The sequence below is a fragment of the Papaver somniferum genome, chromosome 3 (genome assembly GCF_003573695.1).
Source record: "Papaver somniferum cultivar HN1 chromosome 3, ASM357369v1, whole genome shotgun sequence".
In the NCBI taxonomy this organism is placed as follows: domain Eukaryota; kingdom Viridiplantae; phylum Streptophyta; class Magnoliopsida; order Ranunculales; family Papaveraceae; genus Papaver; species Papaver somniferum.
The window spans coordinates 98,643,745-98,657,319 of record NC_039360.1 but is presented as its reverse complement, the minus strand read 5'-3'; the positions used below and the strand labels follow the sequence as shown (position 1 = coordinate 98,657,319).

The 13,575-nt window shown below is 36.0% G+C and overlaps 3 protein-coding genes and 1 long non-coding RNA gene across 4 annotated transcripts; 1 reads left to right on the top strand and 3 right to left on the bottom strand.

The window, feature by feature from the left end:
* Positions 1 to 3,349: 3,349 nt before the first annotated feature.
* LOC113361511 lies at positions 3,350 to 4,085 on the bottom strand. Its single transcript, XR_003365158.1, has 4 exons — positions 4,019 to 4,085; positions 3,795 to 3,840; positions 3,649 to 3,709; positions 3,350 to 3,453 (listed from the first exon to the last, which is right to left on the bottom strand). It is a non-coding gene; the product is annotated as an uncharacterized LOC113361511 (long non-coding RNA).
* A 780-nt stretch (positions 4,086 to 4,865) lies between these two features.
* On the bottom strand, positions 4,866 to 5,165 carry LOC113359781 (E3 ubiquitin-protein ligase ATL23-like). Its single transcript, XM_026603362.1, has one exon. It carries the CDS (start codon positions 5,163 to 5,165, stop codon positions 4,866 to 4,868), a length of 300 nt encoding a protein of 99 aa, XP_026459147.1.
* A 538-nt stretch (positions 5,166 to 5,703) lies between these two features.
* Positions 5,704 to 8,113, top strand: LOC113356938 (protein CHAPERONE-LIKE PROTEIN OF POR1, chloroplastic-like). Its single transcript, XM_026600175.1, has 3 exons — positions 5,704 to 6,418; positions 6,715 to 7,078; positions 7,785 to 8,113. Exons 1-3 carry the CDS (start codon positions 6,062 to 6,064, stop codon positions 7,958 to 7,960), a joined length of 897 nt encoding a protein of 298 aa, XP_026455960.1. The 5' UTR covers positions 5,704 to 6,061; the 3' UTR covers positions 7,961 to 8,113.
* Positions 8,114 to 8,298: 185 nt separating this feature from the next.
* On the bottom strand, positions 8,299 to 12,540 carry LOC113356937 (nitrate regulatory gene2 protein-like). Its single transcript, XM_026600174.1, has 4 exons — positions 10,974 to 12,540; positions 10,280 to 10,503; positions 9,583 to 9,806; positions 8,299 to 9,489 (listed from the first exon to the last, which is right to left on the bottom strand). Exons 1-4 carry the CDS (start codon positions 11,899 to 11,901, stop codon positions 8,631 to 8,633), a joined length of 2,235 nt encoding a protein of 744 aa, XP_026455959.1. The 5' UTR covers positions 11,902 to 12,540; the 3' UTR covers positions 8,299 to 8,630.
* Between the last annotated feature and the right edge of the window lie 1,035 nt (positions 12,541 to 13,575).

Here is a 13,575-nt window from a genome sequence, read left to right as displayed (position 1 = left end):
GGTTTTGATCATTCTGACTTGTTGTTCTATCTTGTGAGTTAAACCTTCCTCCCCTTCCTCGGCCTCCGTTTACTCTACCACCTCTTCCACGACCTCTTCCTCTTGTCGCAGAGTTTTGTTGGTAAGAGTTTGTGTACAAGAGTTTTCCTTGAGTTTCTCCATTGTTTTCTTCATCAAGGATTCTCTCTTCATATGCTTTCAATCTTCCAATTATATCTTCATAGCTAGTCTTCTTTAAATCTAAGACTTGTTCGAGAGAATCTATGATTTGAATATACTTGGATCTTGGTAAACTATTGAGAAACTTCTTTACCAGTTTATCTTCATCAATGGATTGTCCAAGTGACGCAGCTTTTGAGGCTATCTCTGATAGCTTTCCTGCAAAGCTATCAATAGTATCAGTGTCTTTCATCTTCACTCTTTCAAATTCAGACATTAAGGTTTGCAGACGGGTTTCTTTAACTCGATCAGCTCCGAGATTGCGTGCCTTTATTGCATCCCAAATTTTCTTTGAAGTTTCCTGTTCACCAACTTGTAGAACAAGACATTCTGGTATTGCTTGAAAGAGTAATCCAATGACAACATTGTTTTTGTCTGGGTCCAATGTACCAGAATCAATTTTTTCCCAAACTTTGTAGATTTTCATCAATACCTTCATTCTCATGGCCCATACTGTGTAGTTTGTGGCGTTGAGGATTGGAACTTGTATTGATGGTGGCGTGAACTGTTTTGCACCCACAATGGTGGCTTCGTTTTCCATGGCTCGGAAACAAGCTCTGATACCAATTAATGGCAACTGCAAGATGAAACTTAGATTATATAAAGACAACTCTCTTTATTGATGTTTAGAAAATCTCTCAAAACTAAACATAAGCTCTAATCTTTCTCATATGATCAACCACAACTTTGGTGATCATATATATATAGAACTATGAATTCCTTTTCCTAGTCCTATTACCTTATTACATGTCTTTCCTTTTCTTAGAACTAGATGACTTCTAATTCCCTTAGGATTACATCAATTTCCTAATCTTGTCCTAACCAGCTTGTTAGTGACTTCTATGTTGAAGTTTAACCAACAGTAACTTCATGATTTTCTAAGAGGTAGTTAGTTAGTAATCTATGAGATCGGCCTGCACTGCAAATAAGTACCATTCTTCACGAAATCAAAATATCAGATTATGGAATACAATGATCATCAGTAATTCATACGCCAAAAAATTGAAATAACTGAAAAATAAGAAACCGAAAACCAAAACAGATCAGAGAAAAAGAAATAAACCATAATATCAGTAGGTTCTTCCATACAAACAGTATCGAAGTCTAGTTTTGGAGCAAACAGTTGGATGAAGATTTTACAGGAACACATAACTCCTCCAGCCTCTTCTCTGCAACCCAGGCCATTTATAAACAATTAAGAGAACAACTAAAATTTACGTTGAAAAGTTGTATATCCGTATTTGTGAGAAAAAATAGTGTTGATCGAAGAAAAGGAAGAAAAAAAAATCATCCAAATTTTGTGAGAAAAAGTAGTGTTGATTGAAGAAATAACAGGGTTTACTCAATAAATACATTTGTAAATTTGTATAGATTTAAAATGAGTTATGAAAATTAATTATTTTTCGAGAATTATGTAGAATTGAGCAAATTTTTGTGGAGTTATGCAGAGTTGTCAAATGTCTTGCAGACATTTGTAGAGCCCTGGAGACTTGTACAAACAAATTTTATATGAAATATGCATGATAGACATAAATACAAAATTTATTGTAGTTTGTTTATTATAGTAACTTCAACTAAATTAAAATAAATTATTATTATTTTATATATATAAATTATTTCTTTTGTTCAATAAAATACAATAAAGTGTCACGATAAATTAAAATAATTATTAATGTACATTTGTACATAATAATTAAAATTAAAAATGTTTTATATAATATAATATAATTTATACTCATCTATAATAGGAGTCTTATAGATTGTGCATTCATGAAATAAAATAAAAGAGAGTAAAAAACATCTTTATAAAAAATTTGAAAGTCTTCCAAAATCTTACATATTTTGCAAGACTTTTATCAAGGCAAATATATACACAAAAGTCACTCAAAGTCTTGAAAATAGGTAAGTATGCAAAGTCTTTAAATTTTCAAGTTTACAACGAGTAATATAAACTTTAGAAGACCTTTTGACAATCTACAACGAGTAACATAAACTTTGAAAGAGATTTTAAAAGTATACAACAAATATCACAATACTTTGTAAATCCATTAAACTCTTTGGAAATCAATAAAAGTATTTATTGAGTAAACCCATGTAAATCAAGTCAAGTGTTTCAAAGACTTCGTAGACATCCTTGAAGTCTTGTGTCTCTATATTACTTATTGGTCCTGAATGACCTAGCATATTGCAAGGAGTAGTTTTTCTCCACGAAACCAATAGTTTCAGTTCTCCTTATATAATTCTCTGAAAACCTTGTCCACTTTATGAGTTGGTTGCTCAGGTGGTGGCACATCAAGACTCATCAGACGTGCAATAACATTGGGGGAACGTCGTCCGGAATCGATTTTTTTTTTCGTTCTTTTTTCGTTTCTGCCAATAGTTTCTTTATCCATGTTCCAATATTTCTCCTATTAGAACCCTGTCTCAACTCAAACCCAAACTACAAACAAAAAAAATCAAAGTGAATGAGATGCAAGAAATTAAATTTTATCCATGTTCCACTATTTGGTTTTTTCATTTCCTTTTTTTGTATTATAACGATACCTTGACACACACTTAAGTAGATTAAGAACAACACTGAAGCATCCAACATTTTACACAAAAAGAAAGAATGAGATGCGAGTGTAACAAAATCAACATTGAACAATAAAAATTTGATGTGAAGAATAAGAGAAAACACACCCAAGGAAATTATGATTTTCTTAGACCTTAGTTATTGATGCTTACATGATTTCTGGTCTAGATATCATACTGATATCTGCTAAAATAATCCTATATAGGTTTCAAAACCTAGAGCCCAACATTCATGGCCTAAAATCATTCTCCATCCATGCTTATTGTTGCATGGGTTTGAAGACGGAACTTTTACTTGTTCTTCTCATTATTTAAGCCTTGTAAACAGTGTCAATTGGCTGAACGTATTGGTCTATTTTGTCTGCCGAGTCTGCACCTTGTGCACTAAATCTGAAATGAACCTTATTTTCTGTTTTTTAGAAGAAAAAAAGACCGATTGAAAAAAGAGATCCTGAAAACTTTTAATATTAAAGTAGAGATAAGACAACTAAGAGAGTACACCACCTCTTTGCACCTCTAGGATTAGCTAAGCTCTACAAATATTTAATTATCCATGATCTTGTTCAACCCAACTCCAGCTAAGAGAGAGTACGCACCCATTTCATCAGATAAAAAATTGCAGAAATAACGCCAAAGATCTCTTTTGTTACCTTGATTAATCTGACAAACAACAACAGAAAACATAAGAAAACTAAAGATACAACAATTATACGAACACGATCAGCAAGAGGTTACGCAACAACAACCTAAATAAACAACAATGTTAAGAGTTGCAAAACTCGATTTATGCATAGTAAGACCTGCAGAAAATGGCTTTTGATATCGCAACAGTATTTGCAAGAGTGATTTTGATACCTTCATATATTGATTGCCGTATGCCTACTTACAACATCAACAGGTGCATGGTCGAGGGAACCTGCAAAACAAACAACGAAGTAGATCAGACGAATAACGCTAAACTGCAAGGGAAACTAATCGTAGAAGAGAAGCAACATGGATACCTCTATTGAAGTCTCTCATCTATGTTAGCAGAAGACCTCTATGTAGCTTTAACAAATCAACGTATACCCACATATGCGTTAGAACTAATACATCAGTTAATCTCTATGAAAATAAACAAATAAGAGAAGCTATAAGAAAAAAGAATCTCCCTAAAAAATAGAACAGATTGAGGCTACAACCTTTTATAGTTAAAGAACATCATCATTTAAGCGCAGGAACTTACTCAAGAGCCTCAATCTGAAAGAAAGCTTGACTGAAGCTAGGTTTTTATCGATATCTTTGTATATCCCTACAAAGTAAAACAAAACAAAACAAATAAAGTAATCAGAAAGACAACTAATAATCATAAGATTCATAACTAATATTGCGAGGGAGAATTGAAAGAAAGCTTGACTGAAGCTAGGTTTTTATCGATATCTTTGTATATCCCTATAAAGTAAAACAAAACAAAACAAATAAAGTAATAAGAAAGACAACTAATAATCATAAGATTCATGGGAGAATGAAAAAGCTGCGTGAGAAAAAAATCAGAGAAGAAGATTGAAAATCCTCGATTTAGTTAAGAGATAAGGGAAGAAAACAGGAATGGTGGAGATTGTAAACAGGAACGGTGGAGTTGGAAAAAAAGAAGAGGAGAATAGAATTAGGGTTGTATGGCGAAAAATTAGAAAAAAGATTAAAAATCCTCTATTCTTATTGGTCGGGGGCCAGAAACTTTAGAATTCAACCTTTTGGCTTAACTTTCATCCTGGGACCAGTATTTCGGCCTCAAATTATATACACAATATACAATATGGCTACTCAGCCAGTCATTAGGTGGCGGTGGTTGGGTGGGGTGGAGCACAAGTGAAATTAATAAGAAATATACATCATTATAACAGTTCTGCCTAATTTGCTTTTGTAATTATTGCAAACGAAATAAAAATCTGAAATTTTACGTACTAAAGTTTCTTGCAATTTCATCTTCCCATCATAGAACCAATACACATTTGATTTCTCTGGGATCTCTTTCTAAAAAAATAAAAATAAAAATAGGCAATACCTAGAAAGAGTTAAAAACGCTGCAAAGACTAAAGAGGAGGTTCCACCGGGGACACTGATATTGAATTTTGACAAAGCTCATCACCGGGATCAACATCAACAACCGAATGCAATTGAAGCTTAGTTCTACAAATAGGACAAACAGAATTCCTAGATAACCAAGAATCAGCACACTCCAAATGAAACCCATGATTACAAACAGGCAATAACCTTATTAATTGATCAACTTCAATCTCATCAAGACAAATCACACAATCCGTTCCCTTGATTTCTTCCATAGCTTTACCAACAGGTAACTCCTTCAATCCCAATTCTGATAACCCTTTCATTTTAGAAGATTTTTCATCATCTTGATTATCAACACTACCGTTTGTTGCATACCATAATAACCAGAGATAGATTAAAAAAACTATAAAAATACCTAAAAACAGAACCACGAAAGCTAATAAGATTGGTATCACGGCAATCATTTTGTGTACTGGTGAGAATGAGAATTGGGAGTGCAAAAGTGGGTTTTAAGCTGAAAAGAGGTCACAGTGGTGGCATGGATCGATTGAGTATAGAAAAAGGAGAAACTGAAAGTGTTTGATGAGGTATGATGATGGTTTTGTATAAAAAGGTAAAAACGGGTTTTTCGGGAGAATATCATAAATGTGGTATTCTTGTGGTTTAAGTAAGTTGTGTCGTGGAAAACAAGTAAGTATTGACAAATGGGGACTGCTAACTATAAATGCTCAGGACTGTCGCAATAACAGAGCGGTATATCACAAGGAAATCCTTTTATGGTATTTTATGCAGCTGTTTGTTAATAGATTCCAGAGGTCTAAGCAGAGGTTTTGATCAAGTGTTATACATCGTAAACATTTTAGTATGCAGATGGAATCCAATTTCCTGCAACATTTAAATTTCACCGGTTTAGTAATTATGAGTGGTTTCATTGTGAGGCATGCTAAGAATCTCGTCATTTGTTTTATTTGTCAAGCAAAATCAAAAATGTGCACAAAATCAAACTGCCGCTGCCCTTAGCTATATCATGTCTCCAGATAACATCCAAATAATTATCGGGTTTTTTATTTTATTTTACCTGCAAAAAATCATTGCCATTTCTCTCTCACTCACTCATGACCTTTCTATCTCTGCTGCTTAAATTACATTACACGAAAGAGATCCGAATAAAAACAGACAGGGTTCAGCTCAAGTTAATGTTAAAAGAGAAGTGAACGAAATGGCAAATACTCTATCCATGGCAGGAGTTAACCATTCAATCATTTACAAAAGCACACCCATCTCTTCTTCTTCTTCTTCTTCTTCATCTCAAGCTTCACCAAACAAGTTTCAATTCAACAAAAATCAATGGATGGGTTCATCAAATTTCTCCTTCTTAAGAAGAACTAGTACCACCACCACCACATTAGTTCATGCTGGTTTTTCCAAGGCAGATGATTCTGCCCCTTCTGGGATGTCTCTTGAAGACGCTTTGAAACTTCTAGGGGTCTCTGAAGGTGCTTCATTTGATGAAATACTTCGTGCCAAGAATTCAATTCTATCCACTTGTAAAGATGACCAAGACGCTATCGCCCAGGTTTGCTTTTCTCTACCCTACCCTAGCTAGATTCACACCCACCCATCATTAATATTTCTTTCTTAATTGTGATTTAGAATTCAATTTCAGTACTTTATGTCTCCAATTGGATTTGAAATTCAATAATTGGCATGTGTCTTGAGGGTCATTTTCGATGAATTAGTTTATGTATACGCCATTAACTTTAAAATCGTCAAAATTGGATCCCATTTCTCTGGTTGGATGGTGCAGATTTTATCATCTGATAGGGACTTCATTTTCTGATAAAGATATATGTAATTTGATTGAGTTTTCAGGTAGAGGCTGCATATGATATGTTGCTTATGCAGAGCTTAACGCAGCGTCGAGCTGGGAAAGTTTTAAGTAATAGCATTCGTTATGCTGATGCAAAGCCTGTTAAAACTGTATCAAGGAATAGTTCAATGCCTCAGTGGTTGCAGTCTAGGGTAATGAATTCGCCTGTTTCAGTTGAAACACCAACTATGAATGAGTTGGGGGTTCAAGCAGGAGTCTATGGAACTTTGATGGCCCTGCAATATTTCAATGGAATCTCAACATCTAACACACCAGGGTCTACTGCGGCTGATGTTCCTGGACTAATTTTAGCTGGCAGCTTTGGAGCTTCATTATATTTCTTGACAAAGAAGAACTCTAAGCTTGGTAAGAACTAAGAACTGAGAAGGATCTTTTAGTTTTTTATAGCTTATGCACATACCATTGCCAAGAAGTCTTAGCTCTGTGTGCTTAAAGTTGGCCATGCTTAGATGTAATGATTTATGGTTAGCTGATTTAAAGTTCACCACTACTTCATAGTTTACTTGTTCGGGCTTTGGAGCTTCATTATATTTTCTTGACAAACAAGAACTCTAAGCTTGGTGAGAACTGAGAAGGGATTCTTTTAGTGTTTCATTGCTTATGCACATATGTTACTAAGAAGTCTTAGCTCAGTGTATCACAATCCAAAATCTTAAAGTTGGCCATGCTTAGATGTAAGATCAGAAGAATGATTTATGGTTCGTTGATTTAAAGTTCTCCACTACTACATAGGTCACTTGTTCAGTTCTTAAAATTATGTATAGTTGCATTACTGTTTACTTGAAGACATTCTACAGTTTGAATAAAGGGGTAACCTACTCCTAGCCACAAACTTGTTGGTATTTTATGCTGAATAAAGAGAGAGTCCTGCAGGAGAGCTCATTTAGGTGGTTGTCAATCATGTGTAATTTCATTCACCGTGATCCCGATTACTGAAACTCTGAAGTATTTTCTCATCAGCAAAATATCTGATTCATAATGCTCACAACTGAACTTTTGTAGTTGTCAGTTATAAGTAACTGATCAGTGGCTGGCTATGTTCTTTTTACAGGAAAGGCAACGCTGATTACCATCGGGGGACTTGTTGTGGGTGCAGTCGCTGGGTCGGCAATTGAGAACTTTTTGCAAGTGGACATAATACCGTTTATCGGCATACGTTCTCCTGCTGTAATTGTAAGCGAAATCATAGTGTTCTCTCAATTTCTAGTTTCCCTTTATTTAAGTTAGGTTCAAATGAACACCTATCATAATAACATCAATTCTGAAGCTGTAATTATTACTGTAACTGCTTGTTGGTGTATTCTTTGTTTAGTCATCAAGTGTATATGAAAGAAATGTATTAACCTAAAGATTTAGCTTCAAAGATGACAAATGCATACTCGTCTAGCGCTTCAGGTAGGAAAACAAGTCTCACACACACCTTATGTTGGGTCCTAAGAGACATGAAAAATTCACAAGTCATAACAGTTCTTTGATTAGTCTATAAATCTTGAATTGAATATGAAACAATTATAGGATTTCAATGAAATCTTAGAATCACACTATAATGAAGGATTAGAGGAGGGAAGCCACAGTAATAGGCCCGCGCACCCAACTAGAATCAGCTTTCTGCAACTCTGTTCAACAAACACTAAAACCAATACTTACAACAACTATTTGCCCACACAAAAACCCCAGCCATCTTACAGATTTGACTTAGAGACAGTGTTAGAAATTAGGATTGTTAATAGGTCCTAATCCTACAGGAAAATTGTGGGCAAAACATAAAACACCTATAAAAAGATAATAAAACAAATTAAACTGTGTCACAGCGAGATGCTTCGACACTAGCTAATTTACAGATTCAGGTGGCGCTCCCGGGGAATTCTTTAATCATCCCAGGTTTGCAGAACCCTACTTAGTAACCTACTCCACCATTAACTCCAACATTAGAATCCTGAATGTATGATGGTACATCACCTTTGTCATCTCCAACCTTTGCCTTCTCAGAGTAATCGACAAGTTCATTATACATTTTTAGAGAAGCTTTTGAGAACGCTGTAAGCGATTCAAATACTGAACTTAGCCCTGTCTGAAACCCGTTCAACGTGATCCTTTGAGTCTCCTGCATGTAATTATGGTGCTTCTCTTTCTCAGTGTCCAATCTCTTCCTGAACATATCCAAAAGGTCCTTCCTATCCGTCAAGTACTCAAACCGGTTTTCCACATCCAGCTCAAGTTTCTGTTCGGATAACTTGGATTCTAAAATCCGACTCTCTGCTCTTTGGAATGCAGTTATCCTCCTGTCGAGTTCTTTTGCAAGACCATCGACCTTCCTCTTCTGTTGCTGCTCTTCCGCTTGTTGACCTGACAAAGCCCTAACATCCTTGCCAAAGCTCTTTATGGCATAAGTAACTGATCTATCAGGAAGCTTCTGAAGTGAATTTGACCAGTCACGAGCAATCATTAGCAATGGGGGTCCACCGATTTGATATGGAGGTGTCGAGGATCTACCCTTGGAATACAACTCAACTTCGGGTACAACAAATTTAGATAGCCACCCATTGAGAGCTTCGATGTAAGCTTTTTGTGCAGTAACATACCCTGTGAAGCATGAACGCCAGTTCTGAAGCTGAGCATCAAGCTGAAGTGTAGCGAGTCGATGAGAGTCGTTACAGAACTTTCCGTACGTAGGGCATGTAAAAGACTTCACCTCGTACATAATCTTGTTCTGGGTTTCATGGGATTCCAACACAACCTTCCAGGTTTTCATCAGACTGCACAGAAAAGAAATTCCAGAACAGAGGTAAGACAAAGAAGATAATTTAAGATTTTTGGATCTTTGCAGTTACGTGTCTCATTGTCCTTACCCTTGCAAAAGCTCGATAAGCTGTGGGTGCAATTCTTCATCTCTCAGTTTCTCAATCCTTTCTGAGATTGATTCAGCAGTTCGTATGGCAACCAACATCCTAGTATATAAATCCTTGACCACAGCCCTAGTTTTGTCCATGGAGCGTGCATCATCACCTTTGACATCTTGGTTTTTCAGTTGTGCACATTTCCTATCATAAAGTTTCCTTGTGCTATCTCCAGCCTAAATAGACAAGAAAAAGGGGGTTAAGAAAAAGATGAAATGTGGTTCTGAATCTATCACTGCTGCTTTTGTTAATACAAAAGAAAAAAATGAATTGTATTCTGAAGTTAACAGTTAGACAAAAGAACATAAAACTTTTCAATGACAATTGAGCAGAAGTACAGGAAAACTTGACAATTACATAGTCATCCATCCAGCTAAATCTAGACAGAAAATTTACGTTACTTGCATGGAATATCTTTTAGCTCATGTTCTACTTCTATAAGCTAATTGTATTCAAGAAAGTATCTAAGAGGGGTTTCAAACTAAGATCGTCATGGGATTAGAAATGTAAGCAAGTTTTTTTACTTGAGCATTTCATTCTTCGAACTGAAGGCAGTAACAACAGTTAACATGATGAAGTTGTGAGTCCACACTTAACAAATAAACCATGAGCATGGAAGGGATTAGCTTGAAATGCATTGAGTGTTTACCTTCACTTCTTCATAGAGTTTCTTTTCCCATGCATATAGCCGTCCTAGTGTCTGTGAATGGCTACCTGCTTCCATTCCTCCATAATCATCGTCGAAGAGTTCGTTCTTGAATTCTGTCCATGATGACGAACTTTTCGAGCTAGATGCAAGGAAACTCTTTGTCGATGAAGCAGATGAAGAGGATTTATTCCATGTGATTGCTTGGGCGAGTTTGGATGAGTTCTCTGCATTTCAAGAATAAATCCTTGCATGAGATAAGTCTCCAGTACGATGTAGTTAAAATGTAAATCAAAGAGGACCGCTAAGCTAATCATAATTAAGCAAACCACTGAAATAACTCAATAAGAGAATAGTCGAAGGAAGCCCCACGAAATCACCATGTAGCTTCTACCCAAGGTAAGAGATTCACTTGAATTATAACCATATACAAGACAAGAACGTAAGACCAGCAAAACAAAACAAAAGTAAAGTAAAGAAGAACCAAAACCCCACCACCATTCATTTTCCGGGGACTAATATCTTAGATTCCCTAAAAGGGTATAGAAAGATCAACTTCAACAACCACTAGAGCAAGACAACCCTTGCACTACCTTTTCAAGCAACAAAAGAAATCCAAAACAGCTTCAAACATGGATTTTTAAGGGAATCACACAAAGCAAAAAAAAAATTAAAAAAGGGAAAAAAAAGGACCCACCTTTGATTTCATCTAAACCAGATTGTAGATGAACTCTATTCACTTCTAACATTTTTGAAACATCTTTGCCATTATCATAGGCTCTAATGAAATGATCTGCAACATCTCTCAAAGCTTCTAACAGCTCTCTACCTCTAACTGGAGTATCAATAACAGTCAATCCCTTTTGATCTCCTCCCCTACTGACATTAGTACCGCCCGCTACCTTCATAACTTCAATTCCATTATCTTCATCTACATTTTCATCATCATCATCTTCATCATTTTCCACAATCATAACCCTTTTCTCAACTCCTTCTTCTTCTAACTCTGGAATCCCTTCCTGTTCTCTTACTACTCTTAAATCCTCATCAGAAGTCCTACTAAACCCACCAAAAAATGGATTACTAACTTCTGGTCTAACTCCTTCAAATGGATTGAAAAAATCCCACCCAAAATCTCTTTGTGGTGAAGGCATTGGCGGCGGCATACCTGTATAGAAATACCCACAGACTTGTTCTGCTTGAACTTGTTGGTGTTGGTGTTGATGCTGTTGGTAGTGGTGCTGGTGGTGGTGCTGTTGCTGTAGAACTACACCATCGTTTCCTTCTTCAGAAGAATCAGAGTCTTGAAAATGAATAGTTTCCTGAGTAGGTTCAGAGGGTTTTTGTTGAAGAAACATTGGATTTGAGATAAGCTTTTCAGGGGGTAAAGAAGAATCATTATCAGGAGGTGGGAAAGTAATGAGAAATGGTGAAGAAGGAGATGAATGTCTAGCAACAAACAACGTTAAAGCTGCAGCAACAGTATACATAGAATGAAAATACTTGCAGTGAGCATCAGCAAGTGCATATCTTCTTTCTACAGCTGATTTCAAGAGACGTTTTCTTTCTCTACAAAGTAAAACCACTCCATCATCATTCTCCAACTTTGAGGCCACACAACCCATGTTTAACAATGGTGAAAAAACCAAAGATTTAGCTGATACTATTTTTGAAGTTAAAAGGGTAAAAATAATAATTTATGTAAACAAGAAAATACTCAGAGAAGCCCATGTATTTTGTTGATAAAACCTAGGTGGGTTTTTGCTAAAATGGAGGTTTTGATATTTTTAACAGAGGTATTAGTATTGAAGGATGAAAGCTTGAAAGTTTCATGGTGACCCATCTAATATCCTAGTTAACCAAGATGAGGGTTTTAACAAACGGCTGTTTTAAGGAGAGGTTTAAGAAAGAAAAAACACAGACCCAGAAAAGGAGAGAAGAAGATAAATGGGTTTGTTGTCTCCTCTTGAGCTACTCCACTAACTAAAAAAACCTAAATGGTGAGAAGAGGAAACAAAGATTGATGTTAGTGAGAAAACAAAGTCTCACCTTACCAAAAAAAAATGTAAAAACTGAGAAAGGGTTTTCTTTGCTTTGCTTCACAAAAGTCTACTTACTGCAGCTTCTTCAGCAGCACCAGCATAAACAACAAGAACACAGAATCTCTCCATCCAAAATGAGAAACAGAGAGAGTTTTTGTGTATGGTGACTGGTGAGTGAGCTCAAGGACTGATGAGTGAGGGAGTGAGAGAAAAGAGGAGTCAAAGGTGATGAAAAGTTTCTGATGAAAACAAATGGGGAAGAGGGAGAAAAGAGAGAGTTTTTGTCCTTGTTGTGTTTTGTGTTATTGTTTCTAAAAGCACAATGAATGATAACAAGTAACTATGAAGGACAGTTGTATCATTACATCTCATTGAAAACACAGCCTAATGACTTAAATACTCAAATACCTAGTTATTGTGTTGTCTTATTATGAGGTCGTACCTGTACAGCACTACAATTAGCCTTACAAATTCTGATTAATTAGTAGACTGTGAAATAGGTGCGTTTGGTCTCTCTGACCATGTATATATGGTTGTGTGAGACATGTGAGAAAGAAGTGGTGGAACTGTGAAGTTTGAGAATATACAGTACGAAGATTGTGTTGAAAATTACCATAATTTTTTGACTAGCAGAGAGTAATGTGTCATTAAACCTGACCTAAGGAACTGTGTTGTTAGATTATGATTGTGAAAAACTTATTGTACATCTAAGTTGTACACCGGCATATGCATACAACCCGCATGGCAGAAATGTATTGGCTAACTCAACGTCTTGATTACAGTTTTAGAAGCGATCAAAATCTGGGTGCATGATATCGACGTATAGAAGTGGGTTCAGTGAGAAACCAGGTCTTATTGTAGTTACCCAGGTTTTATCGAGCATCGACTGTAGTAACAGATTACGGTTAGTTTATTCTAAAGCAAGGACATGTAATTAGTTTGTGTATCATGGGTAATAATACTATCATTTTGTTTTGCTGGTGATGGCTCTCCACAGAGAGAAGCTGACAGATTAGTAACAAATGTCCATGGTTTGCATGTGCATGACCACTGATATGAGAGATGCCTCCACCCATTTAAACAGCATAAATGCCCAACTTCTTTTTACGAGTTGAGTCCGGTTCCTATGGGGTGGCAAATCAATAGATTTGCCAGTTTTACACCCATTATGGAGCTCGTAAACAAGTAAATTGGTCTGGCTAAGTGGCAAAGTCATGTCAAGTTTCTACCAAGCGGTTGAGTCCCGACCGCTCGGTG